At 48.0% G+C, this 18,777-nt stretch overlaps 1 protein-coding gene across 1 annotated transcript; it reads left to right on the top strand.

Annotated features, from left to right (window-relative positions):
* The first annotated feature begins 652 nt into the window (after positions 1-652).
* On the top strand, positions 653-7,970 carry Clrn2 (clarin 2). The gene is made up of 3 exons (XM_048363961.1): positions 653-1,573; positions 6,607-6,786; positions 7,705-7,970. Exons 1-3 carry the CDS (start codon positions 1,321-1,323, stop codon positions 7,968-7,970), a joined length of 699 nt encoding a protein of 232 aa, XP_048219918.1. The 5' UTR covers positions 653-1,320.
* Positions 7,971-18,777: the final 10,807 nt, after the last annotated feature.

Genomic DNA, 18,777 nt, shown 5'->3' with positions numbered 1-18,777 from the left:
TTCATAGTGTATACACGTCACGAATTAATGCCATTAAAACAATACCATGGAAAGGAACGACAGGGTTTCTTACAGCACTGCGCCGACTGGGGTTGGAGCAGACACAGGTGATTATGCAACTCTTAAACCGGTCTGGTCTAAGACTGAGGTCTGTCCTCAGACCTCACTCGAGGACAAAGTCCAGGATCCACACTTGAAGCTACAGATGGTGAGCATCCCTTCCCCAGCCACGGCCTGGTCCTCCCATGGAGAGGAGATTTCAACTCTATCACAAGTTTTCCTGGTGTGGTTTGTTTTTGTTTTAATAGTACTGGGCTTGACGTCAGGGCTGTACCCTTTAGCTGGGCCTTTTCAATCAAGACTGGCAGTCTATCACTTGAGTCATGCTTTTGAACCAGTTTGTTGTTGTGTGTGTGTTTTCAGGAACAGAAATCATCATATCTCAGCCTCTTGAGTAGCTAGAATTCAAGATGTAGCACTTGTGTCCTGCTTTAGATTTTTTTTTCTTTTTGCCTTTAATTTCAGCACTATTGCTGGAAAGGAAAGGGAAGGGAAGGAGGAGAGATGGTGGCCAGGAGAAAGGGAGAGGGTAAGGGAAGTGTGTGGGGGTCCAGGATTCAGGCTGACCCAACAACCACAAATAGATTAAGGTTGCAGGTTCTGCCAGTGACTGACCCACAAAGCTCCAATTTACACTCATTTCCATGAGAGCCTAAAGAACTGGAGTCCTTGTGTCATTAACAACAGCCTTGGGGATTCTGACAGCGGTGACATTTTAGAGAGAGAAATGCCAGGGCACACACGGAAGAGACCGATATTTGATATTGAGCTCTGTTGGCAAGTGCTAGTCACCGTGTGTGTGTGTGTGTGTGTGTGTGTGTGTGTGTGTGTTCCTTCTATCCGGTGCATTACTTGAGACTGGTGTATATCGCCTTATCATCAGATCGACCTGGTTTTGCCTGTTCATAACTGCCTGGCCAGTACGAAGTCTATGCTAGGGTTATTCAAATACTTGAACCGGGGAGCAATTAAGCCCGCCACTGAAACCCTAGTCTGGTGGGAGATATAGGGTTACTGCCTTCAGTAACACAGTGAAGTCAGAAGCACACACAGAGATCGTCTCTGCAGAGGCTCCGGGTGTGAGTGTAGTAAACACAGGCGCTGAGGAAGGATGCAAGGACGACCTCCAAACCTTGCCGTGGTGTGCGGGGGGAGCTCTGGCCTCGGAGCAGGGCATCGCTGAGATTCCAGAAGACCCCGAAGAGATCTTCAGCTCCTGCGGTTGCCGGGAGAGCTGGGGGATGATCCACGCGCACTAGCATGCCCGGATGGTTCAAGAAAGTGTGGTATGGACTGGCGTCTTTCCTCAGCTTCTCCTCCTTCCTCCTGATCGTCGTGGCTCTGGCCGTCCCCCACTGGTTGAGTGGGAAGATCCTCTGTCAGACCGGAGTGGACCTGGTCAACGCCACCGACCCAGAGCTCGTCAAGTTCCTTGGTGACATTTACTACGGGCTGTTCCGGGGGTGCAAGGTTCGGCAGTGCGGGCTCGGAGGCCGCCAGTCCCAGTTCACAAGTGAGTAAACCGCTGGGGACACGTCTGTGGATTGGTTTGTGTTTGGTGGGTGGGTTGGTTGGTTGGTTTGGGGCATGGTTGTTTATGTCTACATGTCAACGTTCATGGTTGCCTTCCTCTAACTCAGAATGTTCCACTCCATAGAAGAGTTCTTAGCCCCACAGAAGCATTAATTCTTCCTTTATAGAGAGACATATAAAATAGGAATTTGTATATATTTCGAGCTTGCCACTATTAGTAACGTGTATTAAAAATGGAGTGCTGACATGTGTCAGTCATTCCACTCTTGATCTGCACTCTGCTCATCTCTTTTAAGTCTTGCAACAAACAGACGGAGGGAGTTACACATGCGCTCATTTTTCTGAGGATGCACGGAGGCATTGGGGGGGGGGGTTACCTAAGTTGCCTGCCTTCCCTCAGGTAGGAAAAGCAGAGCCAACCCATGCCACGTGAAAGCTGTGACAGCTTCCACATCTATTTATGCGAATGCTTCAGAGTGGAGGAAGAGCAAACGGGCCACAGTTGGGGCGCTGGGGTGTAAAGGGCACGTAGATGTTTACTGGCTGGGAGACAAGACCTCAGGCAAGTCACGGGACTACTAGGAGAGCGGGCATGAGGCCCTGGCCTTGGCCGGCATTCAAGGGTCGGTCCAGAGCTACTCAGGATGTCAACAGAGCAGTTGGCAAAGAGCAGAGGCCGGGATCGGAGCAGGGCTGGGTACCAACCTTCCAGAAAGGAAAACTCAGCAAAGAAGACAATGTGTTACAGGCTATTAACCAGTCGAATTAACGTCAAAAACAGTATCCCACCAAAACACACTTACTCAACACTTTGTGAGTGCAAGAACACTAGGAGTTCTATTTGGTGCTTGATTTCTTTCAGAATTGTAGTCTAGATACCTACCCAGGCTGTGGATCTTACTAAACATGCATAAAGACAGGAAGCTAGAACCATTATAAACGTTATATGAATTTCTTCATGGATACAGATGAAGGAAATCCATGCTTCTTATTCAAGGGAGAAAGTCTCGGAGCTTATTTATATTTGCCTAGCCATTCAGTTAGACCCTGGTGCTCAGAAAGATCCTCCACTGAAAATGTCCCCTCATGTTGAAAACATCCACGGAAATAAAACCATGAAAGTGGAGGGAATCTTTAGAGTAGACCATGACGGTTGTATGCAAGACCTAATTCTAACCCGGATTTCCGGGGCAAAGCTGAATGGCATCAGGGTCACGGAGGTGACAAATGTCCCTGACGGTACCATGACAATAAGACCCCTGTCTCCCCCACTGGCAGACACGCAAGCTGCCCGTGACTGGAGGCCGTAGCAAAGGAATGCTTTCCATCTCGCCAGTGCTCCTTGCTCTCCTGCCTCTTCCTCCTCAGAAGCACGCGCGGGCAGCCAGCCTCTTCCTGCCTTCCTCTGGCATGCTCTGAGCTCAGGCATCAGAACTGTGGAAGAAATGAAAGCACTTCCATGATTACCCAAGCAGTAGGATGCTGTTGGAGTATGTCTTGTTTCTGGCTTCCCCATGCCCTGTCCATTCATAGATGTCCATTCATAGTACCCCGAAGGGATCATCCTGGAAATGATTCTATTTTCTAGCGCCAAGTGTCTTTGAGATCATTCCCGTGCAGCGTAAACACGACAGCCACGGGGCTATCGAAGGCTCCTGCCCTAAGCTGGAGACACATTTGCCTGCTTCTGTCCTTCGCTGTTTAGCGGTAGAAACTATCTTGTTTACAGGGTGGGATGGAGATCCACAGAGGGGGCATCAAGGGCTTTGTGAACTCTAAAGCCAAGCTGGGAGTTTGGATGGCTCTCACTAACAGTCTTTCTTATCATCACCAAAGCGAGAGTCCCAAAGGAATCTGCGCCCACCACTTACAGGGCACTACAGGGCACCACTAGTTGGCAAAAATGGTGAAGGTTCTTATATCTGAGAGAGAAGCTGGCTGTCCAGGTAGCTGCAGAAGGAAAGGGGCAACCAATTCAGGGTCTGCATCCATTAATCAACTGTATTGTTCAGAACTTGCAGGCCAGGGGCCATGAGGGAAACAGGAACGAACACAAATGAACAGACACAGACGAGTGTCTGCCCCGAGAAGCACATCACGGAGAGGAGGGGAGTGGAGGGAGGCACATGGCATGGTCAGACCCCAGGGCAGAGCCTGTGGTTCATTGTGCTTGGAGATCTTAATACACACAAGTGTGTGTGTGTGTGTGTGTGTGTGTGTGTGTGTGTGTGTGTACTGGGGCTTGAACTCAAGGCTTCACACTCTTGCTTAGTCTTTATTCTTGCTCAAGCTGGCATTCTACCACTACAAGCCTTTTGCTGGTTAATTTGAGATAAAAGTCTCATGGACTTTGGCCCAGGCTGGATTTGACCCTTTCTCTTCAGATCTCAGGGTCCAAAGCCTCAAGAATTACAGGCATGAGCTACCAGCACTTGACTTTTTTTTTTTTTTTGGCCAGTCCTGGGCCTTGGACTCAGGGCCTGAGCACTGTCCCTGGCTTCCTTTTGCTCAAGGCTAGCACTCTGCCACTTGAGCCACAGCGCCACCTCGCCGTTTTCTATATATGTGGTGCTGGGGAATTGAACCCAGGGCTTCATGTATACCAGGCAAGCACTCTTGCCACTAGGCCATAATCCCAGCCCCAGTACTTCGCTTATTATGCCCATTTTACTGAGGAAGAAATTAACAAAAGAGAAATCAATGCATGAAAAAACCTCAGTAAAAGCAACTAATACTATAAATATGTTGAGGTTTTTCGTTCTCTGATTCCATGCCTGCCTTCAACCCCACAAGTCCCTCCTCCATTGCAACTAGAACAAGTGGCTCGCTTCTAAGCCAAAAGGGTCTTCTATGGCAGGAGGAACAAACCATCTAGGTCTCAGATGCTGACAGAATAATACATCAGGCATAGTATTTAAATGTAGGAACTCTAATACAGAAGAAATCAGAATATCTATTCAAATTTGAGTGAAGTCTCTAGAGTTCCAGCTGTACTGTCTTTAAAATTTTAACCTTGCTTAAGTAACTTTTCTGATTTTTTCTCTTAAAAGCCCTGTAGCAGAGTAGTGAATGCAGGACTTCAGAGCTCAAGCTGACAGGGGCTAAGCTAGTCTCCGAGTCTCGGTTTCCTCATCTGTAGCGTGAGAGGAGGGGCACACACAGTGAAGGAGGAGCATGTACAAAGCACCTGGCAGGCACACAGCCCACGCTGGAGAGCAACCGTGGCCCTGATTCATGAATTTCAAGTGGGAAGCTTAAATTTCTCTAAGCCGCAGGCACCTAAAGCCCTTGAGAAGATTACAAACGTGAAAGGCCAATGCGCATCCGCTTTCTGGGACCGAGAGCTGGGGTCAACCTCAAAAATACATGGGAAATCATTGATGCTGTGACAACTCCCCAAGAAAGACTTGAATTTCTAAATAGTGAGGTATATGACAAATGACTAAGATCTCCATTCACTGGGCGAGCCTGAGCTAGCTGAGACTCATCCTTTGATTTAAAAAAAAAAGGTTAAAATATATAATTAGTACATTTCTTGCTATGCAGGCTAAGGATTGGGTACTCTTTCCCCAACATCACTCTTTATACCCCCAAATCCCTGTCCTCTATTACCCTAATAGAGTTTCTTCGCTATTGTTTATTAATCAAATATGGGCAGGAATATCCAGACTTACTGTCATTATGCATATATAATTAGCTTTTTTTAAAACCTTCCTTGTGTGATCTTGCCTATGTTTATTAAATCAGCCTCCCATTGATTCACATATAGATGTCTCTCCAATCCTGTGCTACTATGATGACCACCCAATACATTCAGCCGTGAGCGCGTATAAGAGCATGTTGGGAAAATAAATGCCAAGAAGTAAAATTGCTTTGACAGATGTTTCCAAATTGTCTTTTAACACATCTGTAGGATTTAATATCCCTACAAGATTGGACAGTACCTTCCTCTAACACCGTCACCCACGTGGTGTGTTCACAAACATTTTGAACTTTGCCAGTCACCTGAAATGATAACTTCCTATTTCAAGGGTTTCGAGAGGATTACTCTGGCTGGCAGGACGTAAGGATTACATAGTTGGATCAAGATAGGATAACGAGACAATTAGGAAATTGGGTATAAGCTTTCATGGTTGGAATAAGAAGAGCCTGGGGATTTGGAAGAAGGAAAAATAAACTCTAAGAGAGGGGGGGATGGAAGGGAAGCAAAGGGAAGAAAGATACCTTAGAAAGACCCAGTCCATGGAAAAGAGCTCATCTTCCGGGGTTCAGTTTCCACTGAGCATCTCCATGTGGAGATGATAATGGATGGAAACAGAACTGGAAGGAAAGTTAAATCAGAAATTGGGACGTGAACACAGGCTGCTAGAGGACGCGTGAGCAAAAGGAATACCTTGCAGGGAGAAGAACAAAAACTCAGCTCTCAGGCTTCTCCGGTTTGGGAGATGGGGTGTGTGTGTGTGTGTGTGTGTGTGTGTGTGTGTGTGTGTGTTCCGGTCCTAGGCCTGAGCACTGTCCCTGGCCTTGAACTTTTGTGCTCCAGGCCGGTGCTTCACCCTTGAGCCATGGCTCTACTTCTGGCTTTTTGGTGGTTAGACTTTCCTGCCTGGGCTGGCTTTGAACCACAATCCTCAGATCTAGCCTCCTGAGTAGCTAGGAGGGTAGGTGTGAGCCACCGGCACCCAGAGACAACTGCGTTTTCTGAGAACAGGCTGTCCCAGACAATGTGCGAAGCACTCTAGAATGCCACTTGACCTTCACCGGGACAGGCATGAAGAAAACACAATGCACAGGAACTCTTCATCCGCCTGTGTGTCCACATGCCCACGGAAAGGGGCCCCTGGGGCGGCGTCCACTCCCACCCAGGGCAGGCTGTGGGTCACGTGACTCGTGGCCACCCCAGGAGCAGTGAGTTCCCCTCCACACGTCTCCTCATTGCCAGCGGCTCCTCCTCTTCCCCGGGCTTCCCGGGCAGCGAGCTGGGCCCCCGAACGCCATGTCTTCTCTCCGCAGTCTTCCCGCAGCTGGTGAAGGAGCTGAACGCGGGCCTCCACGGGACCATCGTGCTGCTCCTCCTGCTGGCCTTGGCTCTTTCTCTGGTGAGCATGGGCTTCGCCATTCTCAACGTGATCCAGGTCCCCTATCGGGCGGTCAACGGCCCGGGAGGCATCTGCCTGTGGAATGTTCTGGCAGGTAAGTCCCCCTGGAGAGACACGCCTGGCCACGGCAGCTCCGAGCTGAGCTCCAAGCTCAGCCCTCAGCCTTCACCTCCCTGGCTAGAACATCTTCCTTTTTTTCTTTTTGATTGATCCAAGGATCCAGGGCTTGAACTCAGGGCCTGGGTGCTGTCCCTGAGCTCTTTTGCGCAAGGCTCTTCCACTCTAAGCCACAGTGCCACTTCCGGTTTTCAGGTGGTTCAATGGGGATGGGAGTCTCACAGAGTTTCTTGCCTGGGCTGGCTTTGAACCACGATCCTCAGATCTCAGCCTCGTGAGTAGCTAGTGCTACTCACTAGCGGGTGTGAGTCACCCGCACCCAGCCGATCTACAGTCTTATTTATACCCCTTGGACCCTATTTTCCAAGCCAAAACCTTTTCCAGGACTGAAGCTGGTTGGGGGAGGGGGTAGTTGCGGTTGTGTCTGTATAGATTGTGTGTGTGTGTGTGTGTGTGTGTGTGTGTCGTTAAGTGTATCGATACACATAAATTCACATTCGCACAGGTAACAAATGATCTGGATTAAAAGTAACAAATTCCTGTAACATCCATGTCAACACAGTTTTTAAAAGCAAGTATACAACTGGTGCTACTCAAAATGGACACGGTGGCTCACACCTATTATCCCCACTCCTCAGGAGGCTGAGACCTGAAGATGACAGTTCGAAGCCAGCCCAGGTAGAAAAGTCCATGAGACTCTTATCTCCAATTAACCACAGGAAGCCTGAAGTAGAGCTGTGGCTCAAGGGGCAGAGTGCTAGCTTTGAGCAAAAAGCACACACACACACACACACACACACACACACACACGTGCTGCCCTAGGAATTCTGTAAACCAAAGCCGCCTTTCAGAGTGCCACCAGCCACGGAGTGACAGCTGTCTCTTTGGGGCTCAGGTGGAGTTGTGGCCTTAGCCATCGCCAGCTTCATGGCCGCGGTGAAGTTTCACCACCTCACGGAGCGAATCGCCAACTTCCAGGAGAAGCTCTTCCAGTTCGTCGTGGTGGAAGAACGGTACGAAGAGTCCTTTTGGATCTGTGTGGCCAGCGCTTCGGCCCACGCAGCTAACTTGGTGGTAGTGGCCATCAGTCAAATCCCGCTCCCCGAGATCAAGACCAAAATAGAAGAGGCCACGGCCACAGCAGAGGATATCCTGTACTGACAGCCCCTCCTCCCACAACCCTGCCCTAAATCAGACTATAGTGTGAGTGGATGTCCAGTCCGAAGAGCCCCTCCTCCCTGCACCCTGCCCTGAATCCGTCCGCGGTGTGAGTGGGGACCCCATGCCCTGTCATGAGGCCGGGCCTCTCGTTACTGTGAGCTTCTCGGTTTCCTCATCTGTAAACCGGAGGTGGTCAGTGCGACTGGGTCCCCTTGGAGCCAGGCTGGAGAACTCGCAGACATGAGGAATGACGTCCAGGAAGTGGGAAACCAGTGGGAAGTTTCTCCATGAGCTGTGAGTTTAAGCATAATTAAAATAAGTGATGAGGTATCGATAAAGTCAACTATGTCTCCTTGGTAAAACGTGAGTACTATGTGATTTTCCTCCGGTTAAAATATAATAGAATATATGTGTTAAAAGTTTTGTATAGCAAAGACTTCCTTGTGTCAAATCGGGGCACTTAGGTGATACTTCTCTCTCTCTCAAAAGGAATATGAAGCACCATAAAGATTGAATTAAACAGTGGTACTTTCAATACGCTTCATTGAGAGTCAAGACTGAGATGTTTGCCTTAATTCTAGAAAATTCCCAACAGGCAGCACTTCAATTATTTAAAGCAGGACTCAGTGAATCCGGTCATTGTGATCTTGACGTTTTCTGCGGCTTCATCTCAGGGCCTGGATGTTGTCCCTGGGCTGCTTGTGCTCAAGGCTGGTGCTCTACCACTTGAGCCACGGCTCCACTTCCAGCTTTTGGTGGTTCATTGGAGATAAGAGTCTCAAGGCCTCCTGAGCAGCTAGGATTAAGGCTTGTGCCACTGGTCCCCAGCTCCATCTTTCGCTTTGTAAGTTTAATGGCTCTATGCTGGAGATACAGCTCAGGGGCAGAGCACATACAACACTTAGATTTGATCCCCAGCACCACAAGAAAACAAAGCAAAACCAACAATGGTTTAGTGGCCTCATTAGCATTGAGTCTCATGATACCCAGCCCCCTGGCAGTGGAAATTTCCAGGCTTGTCTTCTAGACAATGCTATCTTTAAAGATGAATTGGTTTATGGAATCAGAGTCAAAGGGTAACAGGGACAAGAATCACTTCATTACTCCATTGTTCCCTCCCCAGCTAAATGAAGGTTTTCATCCCCAGGAAACTGGCCCATCCCAAAGGCAGGCAGGCCCCAGAGCTCCCATCCCACCCAGCAGCTCCCCCAAGAGATAGACACTAATGCATTGCTCCCCTGTAGAGTCACTGCCAAAGAATGCACCTTAACAAGCCTTCCCAGCAGAAAGAACCACCTAGTTCATGATCATGGCTTGTATTAGAGAAAAATCGCAAATATATGTATATGTATACATATACACACATATATACACATATATTTACATATATACACATTTATATATGTGTGTATATATAGATATATCTATGTCTACAATATGCAGTGCAATATATTGTCTAGCTCCAGCAAGTTGGGCTAATCTCCACATCACCTCTACCCTTTCCTCCTCCTCCTCCTCTAACAAAAGCTTACTATAACCATCACCCCATATTTACTGGGCTGCGCCTGCCTTGTCCTCCCCTACATCCGATGATGTCACCATTATTTCCAGCAGATATTTGGGGAGCATGACTCTACCTCTGGCCTGGTGCTGGATCCCCGGAGAACACAGAGATGAATGGGACATTGTTTGAGGCTTCCGTTGCAGGGTAAGCGGAGGCTGGAGGCTGGAGGCTGGACCAAGCCTCACAAGCAAGAGTTGAAGTTGAAATAAATACGAATCTAAAAACACAGAACAGCCAGCTACAAGTGGGACCCTGAGGCTCCACTGGGGAACTGGAAGCTGACCACCATGGTGGACATGTAATAGAGCAGAAGCCCCAGGTAGGGAATTGTCTACAAAGTGAAGTGGGGGAGAAAGCCTGCCCTCAAGAAGTTCAGAAAATATAGAGTGGTGGTAGCACTTGACTAGCAAGCACAAGGCCCAGAGTTCGAGCCCCAGAACTTCCGAAGGCTGAGAAAATAAAAGAAGAAAGGAAGAGATGAAACACGGGTGTTCAGGGCTGCATTGCTGTCTCTGACAATGATCTCCATGTTCAAATCCTGTGCCAGTGTCGAGGTTCTGAAATGACTTACAGTGACACCATTAGGCTGCGTCCTCATAAGAGGAGAAAATGATGTCCAAGTTAGGTACAGTGGGAAAACGTGGCTGAAGGCTCAAGGCCTTGAGTTCAAGCCCTAGTAATGGCTCTCTATATAATATAGAGTAAGTATTGTATATTATATCATATATTATAATATAGTACCATATAAATAATATGTATAGAATATGCTTTTCTGGAATACCAAAAGATGCTTTAAAACATTTACTTCAAATGAAGCTTTTGTCTCAAAATGACAAACTTTTTGTAGCTATCATCTGTTTAATACAACAGTAAAATATACATAACTCCTTTGTTTTGTTCTGTTTCCAAAGGTGATATTGCTGGTAGGAGCTTGCTATTTCTGGAAAGTTAATCACATTGGCTTACCAACGCTGTGCACATGTGTGTGAAAGGGGCTGGCTAGTACATAAGACAATTGCATGCATTTCTTTCAGATCTCTTAACAGCGGGACTATCGGAAATCAGAGATCAGTTGTTTGAGGCAGAAAGAAATAAGGAAAGCAATCAGCTCCGACAAGCAGAGACACTTGTGTGTTCATTGTTCAAATCACAAGCTAACAGTGTCAGCGCGGTCATAACACGACCCTACCTCAGATGCATATGTTGTCAAAATCTTAGACAAAGCAATCCAGGGCGTAGACTCTCGGCCAAGTTTTTGAACACTGAAGTGGTGTGACTAGCCTGTACCACAAGGGGGCGGCATTCCACAGGCAATAAGCTTTCCCAGAGGGTTGGATGGACCACAGCCGACCCTGAAGGACCCATGTAATTCAGTCGTTCTATGATGTTAATGCACAAGACTCCTGCTTCAAGATGGAATTAGATAAGGCGAGCCCGCTCCGTGTGTTATGTATCATTATCTTTCAGGATGATGGGGATAGAAACTCAGAAGTTTAGGGATCTTGCGTCTTCCCAGTAATCATTAGTCACATCCCTGGACATTCCTTTTAGTGGCCACGGAGGGTCCTAAGAATTAAAATTCTGGATTAATTGGTAACTCATCAATATACAATATAGCACTCAGTCATCACGTGACTAGACTCACTTGACTAGACTCAATTTTCCCCTTAGTAAAGCTTCATTCTTCTTTTTTTTTTTTTTTTGCCAGTCCTGGGCCTTGGACTCAGGGCCTGAGCACTGTCCCTGGCTTCTTTTTGCTCAAGGCTAGCACTCCGCCACTTGAGCCACAGCGCCGCTTCTGGCCGTTTTCTGTATATGTGGTGCTGGGGAATCAAACCTAGGGCCTCATGTATCCGAGGCAGGCACTCTTGCCACTAGGCTATATCCCCAGCCCCCCATTCTTTTTTTTTTTTTTAGGTATTTAATAATTCAAGTCAAGGAAATTCGAAAAGTACAGAACTAAGATGAAAACATTAGTGGTGTTTTAAATTTATTTCCTTAACTGGTTGATTTCTTAAGTTACTGTGACTAGTAAGGTCAATACCCGGCTAATGGTAAAAATTACTTGGAGTCCTTTTTGTTTTAGGGAGTGAAATAGTCCAGAAGACCAAACTCAAGGAAAGCACTCTCCCACTAAATCTCCTCTCAGACTTCCTTGAGGGCATCTGAAAGTTAAGTCAGAACCTGCTGGGGGAAGAAGAGGAAGATGATTTTGTGTGTGTGTGTGTGTGTGTGTGTGTGTGTGTGTGTGTGTGTGTGTGTGTGTGTGTTTATAGTTGTCAGTTGTGGGGCTTGAACTCGAGGTTCTGTCCCTGAGCTCTTTTTGCTCAAAGCTAGTGCTCTACTACTATGAGCCACAACTTCACTTCTGGTTTTGAGTGCTCATTGCAGCTAAGAGTCTCATGGGGATTTTTCTGGCCAGGCTGGCCTTGAACGTGATCCTCAGATCTCAGCCCCCTGAGTAGCTAGGATTATAGGCATAAGCCACTGCAAGACCAAACATTTAATCCTCACATCTAAATAGGAAAAAAAATTGCAGAGTAACCAAATGAATCAAACTATTAAACCGAGCACATGCACATCCTGATCATTTAACTCTCCAGGAGAATCAGATGGCCAATAATTTAAATTAAAAAGAGACAAAAGAGAATGTGAACGCCAGTGCTGAGCCCGGCTCTGAAAGGATGGTGATAATTGTAAGGTCCACCTGGGGAGCATCCATGCAGATGCCCCCACCTGGTTAAGTCTCCACCCAGTTACCTGGGTAACCAGCAGACCTGGAGGCAGTTACCTCCCTGAGGTCACATGGGAATCCACCTGGCCACACCCCCTGCCCCTGCCCGAGATGAGGCAGGGCTGGGCGGGGGTCCCCCCTTCTCTCCAGCTGTGCATCACCTCGGCCACAAGCCAGCAGTTCGGTAATAAATTTTCTCTCCTGCCTGAATACCACGTGGCGTTCTCCTTTATCGGCTACCTACTTTAATAAACCTAACAATAATTAGATTGTGTAATCTGCCCTGTTTGCGGCAAGTACAAAGTTCAGTTTGGGCTGCTTTGTCGACACAAACGTTTGCATTTCTTCCCCTTGCTTTTGGCTGGGATTTCTAGCGTTCTGTATCTGGGAAGGGGGTGGGGGGACTAACGGGTGCAGATCCTCGGGTTCAACAGGCCAGGATCCAAATCTCTTAAGAGAGAAGGGTTGTTCTTGGTGAAGCCCCTGACATCTCATGTTAAGAAGAGCTGAGGGCTGGGGATATGGCCTAGTGGCAAGAGTGCTTGCCTCATATACATGAGGCCCTGGGTTCAATTCCCCAGAACCACATATACAGAAAATGGCCAGAAGTGGCGCTGTGGCTCAAGTGGCAGAGTACTAGCCTTGAGCAAAAAGAAGCCAGGGACAGTGCTCAGGCCCTGAGTCCAAGCCCAGGACTGGCAACAAAAAAAAAAAAAAAGAAATAAAGAAGAGCTGAGGATGGTGAGGATGCCTGGGACTTGTATGACACCTCCACATAACATAGCCTCTGTGGTCCCCATGTTGACTAGTCTGCTCCAACCTCTAAGGGGAGACTTTGTCCCCTTAGCCCAAGATGTCTCTGGAAGTTCCCCACCACTACCTCGATATTACAGGTACCAGGGTGGCAGAGATCCTGAAATCGCTAGTACTTCTTCCCGGGAAAATGCTGGGGTAGGGAGAATAGGTGTCTTTCCTTTCCTCTCACTAGGCTCCAGGAAGCGAGAGCAAATGGAGTCACTTATGCTACAATTCCATGTTAGCTTAGGCTGCAATGCTCATTGGACCTTCCAAGAAAAGAAGACAGTGACAGCAAATCCCCCCAGGCCACTGGGGAGCTGCCGAGATGAGGGTATCCCCTCGGCTTTGACCTTCTTATGCAAACGGACCAATTAAAGCCATTATAGTATTTAAATTAAGCTAGATACTGGTGGCATACCCCAGTCGCCCTCAATACTGAGACTGAGGTCAACAGGATCAGAATTCAAGGTCAGCCCAACACAGAGAAGTTTGGAAACCACATCTCAACAGGAAAAGCTGATACACACTACAGCAGGAAGTGAGCTGGGTGCAGGTGGCTCACTCTCGTAATCCCAGCTACTCAGGAGGTTGAGATCTGAGGATCACAGTTGAAGCCAGCTCGGGCAGGAACATCTCTAAGAGTCTTATTTCCACTAAGCTACTCCAAAAATTCAGAAGTGGCGCTGTGGCTCAAGTGACAAGAGTGCTACCCTTGAGCAAAAAGAAGCTCAGGGACAGTGCCCAGGTCCTGAGTTCAAGGCCCCAGGACTGGCAGGAAAAAAAAAAATTGTAAGATATTGATAACTATTACAGAGGATGTGGACCAGATAAGGACATTAAGGAATAAAGTGGGCTGTTAACTTTGAGTAGGGACCTGCGCAATAAGTAGCAATTACTGTGAGCAGAAATGGCTTGTGGCCTAATGAACATCTCCTTGGGTTTGGGAGCCCGGATGCTATTCAGCTACACTCGAGGCCTCCTTGCAGGCCAGGCAGGGAGCCCCCATGCAGCCCAAGCAGAGAGTGTTGGTGGAGGTTCTGGAAGCATTCTTGGTGAGAACTGTAATGCCCAGATTTTAAGGCCCCCAAAGACAAACCATCAGAGTCCAGAGTCAGAGCCAAACCGCAAGGGTCGTTTATTACAAGTTCGAACCCGGGGACACACACACACACACACACACACACACACACACACACACACCCCGCACTCGTTGCCAGTAACGCTGAGAGGCCCTGAGCACAATTCTAGCACAGCTTTTATAGACAAATACAGGGAAGATGAGGAAGACCCCTGGTTACAAGTACATGATTGGTTGACATTTGCCCTAGTTTACTGGTCGCCTCAGGATTGGCCTGGGTTTTCCCCGCCGAATGGATGGGCCAGACGGCCTTAACCTTGGGGTACAGATTCGGGTGGGCCTCCAGGAGTGGTCACGTAGCCACATTCCTGGAGCCAGATGGTTCTTGTCTCTTGTGCCCAGATCCGGGCCGGGGTCTGAGACCGGGCACTTAGTCATGTCCAACCTTGAGTGGGCGCCCGCGATTAATCACGTCCCGGGCCAGATGGCTGTTATCTCCAGTGCTCAGATTCAGATATGTACAGAGTTCACAGAGGGGTGTGGGGGGTTACAGAGTAGCTATAGGAAGACTGCTGGTATTTTTCTACTTCCCCACGGGTTAGCAAGCAAAGGTACAGAAGCAAAATAGCTGTTAGGGCATAATGGCACAATTTTATTCTCTACGCTCTTCAGAACCACTCAGCCAGGAAGGAGGAGCTGCTTGCCTTGCATTCCTCCCGAAGGGAAGGCAGCCGCACCCCCATCCTACCTTCAGAGACAAAAGGACAGGCTTGGGAAGCTTCCTCCCCAAGCTAATGCAAGGCTCCAGCCCTGCTCTTTGTCTTCAGGAGCCCTGGGGCTTGCCCTAGCCCTCAGGTTGAAATCTCATGGGACACGGGGGGGGGGGGGGGGGGGGGGGAATGGGGGAGAGGCTGGAGATGAGGAGCATCCAGCTTCCCTCCTGGATCCTGTCTCTTCCCCCACTCGAGTCTCCACCCAGGGCTCCACAAGGCTGGGTTTTCCTTGGTGACTCCTAGAAGCATGCGCAGCAGTGCTCTGACTTGGACAAAAGTCTGGTGTAGTGCTGCAAGTTGGGGCTGAACATCCAGGGGCGCCCTCCCCGCCGCCCCACGGTGACCCCAACAGGAGCACCTCCCAGCTGCCCAGGCACCATCTTGATGAATCTGCTGCTCTTTGCTTGCTTCCATTTCCTGCAGTTCATCTTGATAACTATTTTGTGTGATCAGATGTTCACAGGCATTGCGCCATGGTTTCACTGCGTCTGACTGCCTAGAGACTTGTATCATTTATCATGTCCCTGTAGATTTTTAGATCAGCTTTTGCATATGAGAGACAACAGGTGCTGTCTGCTGTTTATCTCTCTGAGCGTACCTCAACTTAACATGATTTGCTCTAGGTCCATCCATTTCCCTGCAAATGGATGGCTGGGTAAAATTCCATTGTGTATATAGATACCGCTTGCTTTTGTTGCTGTTGTTGTTGTGGGGTTTGAACTCAGGGCCTGGATGCTGCTCCTGGGGTCTTTCGCTCAAGGCTAACGCTCTACCACTTTGAGCCGCAGTTCCACTTCTAGTTTTATGGGAGGAGAATAGTTAATTGGAGATAAGTCTCATGGGTTTTCCTGCCTGGCCTGGCTTTGATCCACAATCCCCAAATCTCAGCCTCCTGGGCAGGTAGGATTCCAGGCATGAGCCACCATTACCCGCCAGATGCTAATTCTTCAGGTAAGGAGTGCATCCTATTGTCACTCTTAGAAGCAAAAATAGTGCTTCTGTGTTTCTAAACACCTGGTTTCTGAGTTGCCTTCACTCGGCCTCATTTTCCCCAATCCATCCTTCTGCCCCAACACTTCAATAAAGCTCAGAAAGAGGGAGAGAAAGAAATGCATCTGTAATTTCAATGGCAGGGGTCATTCCTAGCCTCGACTTTTAAGTACTAGGTTCACAGGTATCTGATTTATCAGTGTGCTTTGTAAGTAGTGTGCACATTATAAATACTCTTCTAATGTATGCAAACACATTAAAAGTAATTTCTAGCCATTAACAAAACCCATTTGCCTCTGGCTGCCCTCTGCTACCCTGCCATGTTTCCTTTGAGAAGCTCTGGGATCCCTCATCAGGAAGCAAAGGCCCATGGTTTGCTGCTTCCTGGAACTTCTGCACACTCATTTTTAGGGAACACCCTATCTGGGACATCCCGGCTCTCTGGGGTACAGGCAAGCGGTTCTGCACCAGCAGGTGGAGGCAGGCCCGCGGCCCATCTCTGCTGCTCAGTGGATCCTTGGGAAGATTTGGGTTTAGAAAGCGCTGCCAGAGAGAGAGGAACCGGAGTTCCTGGAAGGACTGAAGATGCAATCCCTGATACTCACAGACAGCAGTGGGCTCAACATGGGGCTTGTAGTGCGGAAGGCTGGCTGTCGGTGGAGACACTGATCTGGAAGGGGACCGGCTTCTCATCAGTTAGTGAAGCCATGCGGGCATTGCTCCAGGGAGCTGTGCCTCAGAACCTTCTTCCCTCTGGGCCCCAAGCCGCCCTTTTCAAACCCCGCTGTGGAGCCAGCGAGGGCTGGCATCTGTTGCCTGCAGGAAACGGTTTCCAGGGCTACTGTTCCTTAAGGGACAGATCTCACTCCCACTGGGCCCGTGGCAATGGCTACCCCGTTCTGCTTCATGCCACCTATTGAAGATTAGCTTCACCTTACAAAATTGTACTTTGTATGTTATTCTTATTTTCATTTACATAGCTGAGATGCTTACTGCTAGAATGAACTATTCTGGGAAGAGGGGATATAGAGAAAAAAAATTTCTCTCCAGACCTCCTAATCAGTAATCTTTATTTTTATTTAGAATCTAAGACAGTCAGTGACATTTAAATGACCAAAATGGGGGCCAAGGACTTTGCTAATCCTATTCTTTAATTAAAAGAATACTATTTAGCTTGCATGGAAATCATGTGTTTAAAGGATCACAGGACAGGCTCAGAGGAAGGTCATGTGTAATTGGGGGGATGTTGGGATTGAAGAGGCAGGGAAACATCCCCGAATGGGGAAGTGGGCTAATGAGCAGCTACGTGCCACCTCAACTTGCCCCCTTCCTGTCCATTAACCTTCTCCCCTCCTAATAAAGGCCTTGCTGCATCCCTGAATGCTTAGTGAAAGGGTTCCCACAGAACCTGAACAAGGCAAGCCAAAGGAGTCTCGAGAGTGTCCTTGCATAATGAACCATTTTCTCCTGAAGCTTAACTCTACCCTACCCTGCTCAGTAGTTCTCCACTTACACGAATCCCCACCAAGTGTACTAAAACATAGCTTTTCCTTCTCCTAGCTTCTTCAAAGTACCACGCTGGCTCCCTGTGGACTCCCACGCCCACAGTAAACTTGGCTGCCTACCTTTCAAGATCCTCCTTAAGCCAGCATCGCTCTCTTGCCCCAAGCTACTCCAAGCCAACACCATGCCACCCACTCTTCCTGCTCCTGAGGTCCCCTCCCCTTCATCTTATTCTTTAATTATCACTGCTACTCAGGCTTAGTCATGTGTTCCTTCAAACATTTTACGAGCACTTTGTCTAGATCATCCAGAGGCGAAAGCCATGGTTCCCAGGATGCCTGGGAAAAAGAAGTCGAATACACGTGCTTCGCATAGAGACAGGCTGCTTTGGAAGCAGGGAAAGGCAAGTACACACACACATACACACACACACACACACACACACACAGAAGTCAGCCCATGGGAAGAAGGGACATCGATCAAGGAAAGAAGGGAGAGATAGAATTTGAGCTTATGTTAGTAATTCTTCAGCCACACTGGAAGAGTCCAGCACTCTGCCCTGACTAGCTTTGCCTCTCTGTATTTTTGCCTCTGATTCTCTCTTCCTGAGTCTCTATTGCAGTCACCTTGGATTCCAGTCACCAGGCCTATATGGAAAAAAAAATCTATAGTAAATTATCCAAGAAATTATCTTCTAGCAACTGGAGCCTTGCAGGACAGATCATACCCCAAGTTGAGGAGCAATTATATATGAAAATGAGGCAGCACTTGGAGAGTAATCATTTCAGATTACTCATTTCAAGGGATGACCACAACAGCCTCTTTACAACCCTTTGCAAAACCAGAACCAGATAAGAATCAATCAGATTAGTGGTCTGACCAAAATTATATGCTAGGTCAGCTGGGCACCCTGAATCCTGTTCTCTGATTCCTTTTTCGGTAAAAATCTCAAAGTCCCTGTGAGTTCCTTGAAGATGAACTGTGGTCACTGAACTCCTCTTTATCTGTTCCTCCACACTGGTTAATTCTCCTTCCTCTGCCTTTTACCACTACCCATCTCTCTAATTTACAATACTGGGACAGAGGGGCAGGGGCTGTTAGGACTTCTGGGACTGGGGCTTCTGCCCTAAAACTCCAGTAATGCTGTCACAAAAATACTTGAGAATAGTCAAGTTATATGGAGGAAAGATTATTTCCAGATATTATTATTTCACAGTTCTAGGAAGTCTGTAACCACTTAGCCCTGTTGTTTTGGACTTGTGTTCAGAGCGTCCATCATAGCAAGAGGGGAGGAAGATGCCTGTTTTACCTCGTGGTGACCAGGAAGTAAAGAGACACAGGAAGAGGAAAAGGTCTCAATGTTCCCT

Source organism: Perognathus longimembris, chromosome 16 (genome assembly GCF_023159225.1).
Source record: "Perognathus longimembris pacificus isolate PPM17 chromosome 16, ASM2315922v1, whole genome shotgun sequence".
NCBI lineage: Eukaryota > Metazoa > Chordata > Mammalia > Rodentia > Heteromyidae > Perognathus > Perognathus longimembris.
This window is presented reverse-complemented; position numbering and strand designations above follow the sequence as displayed.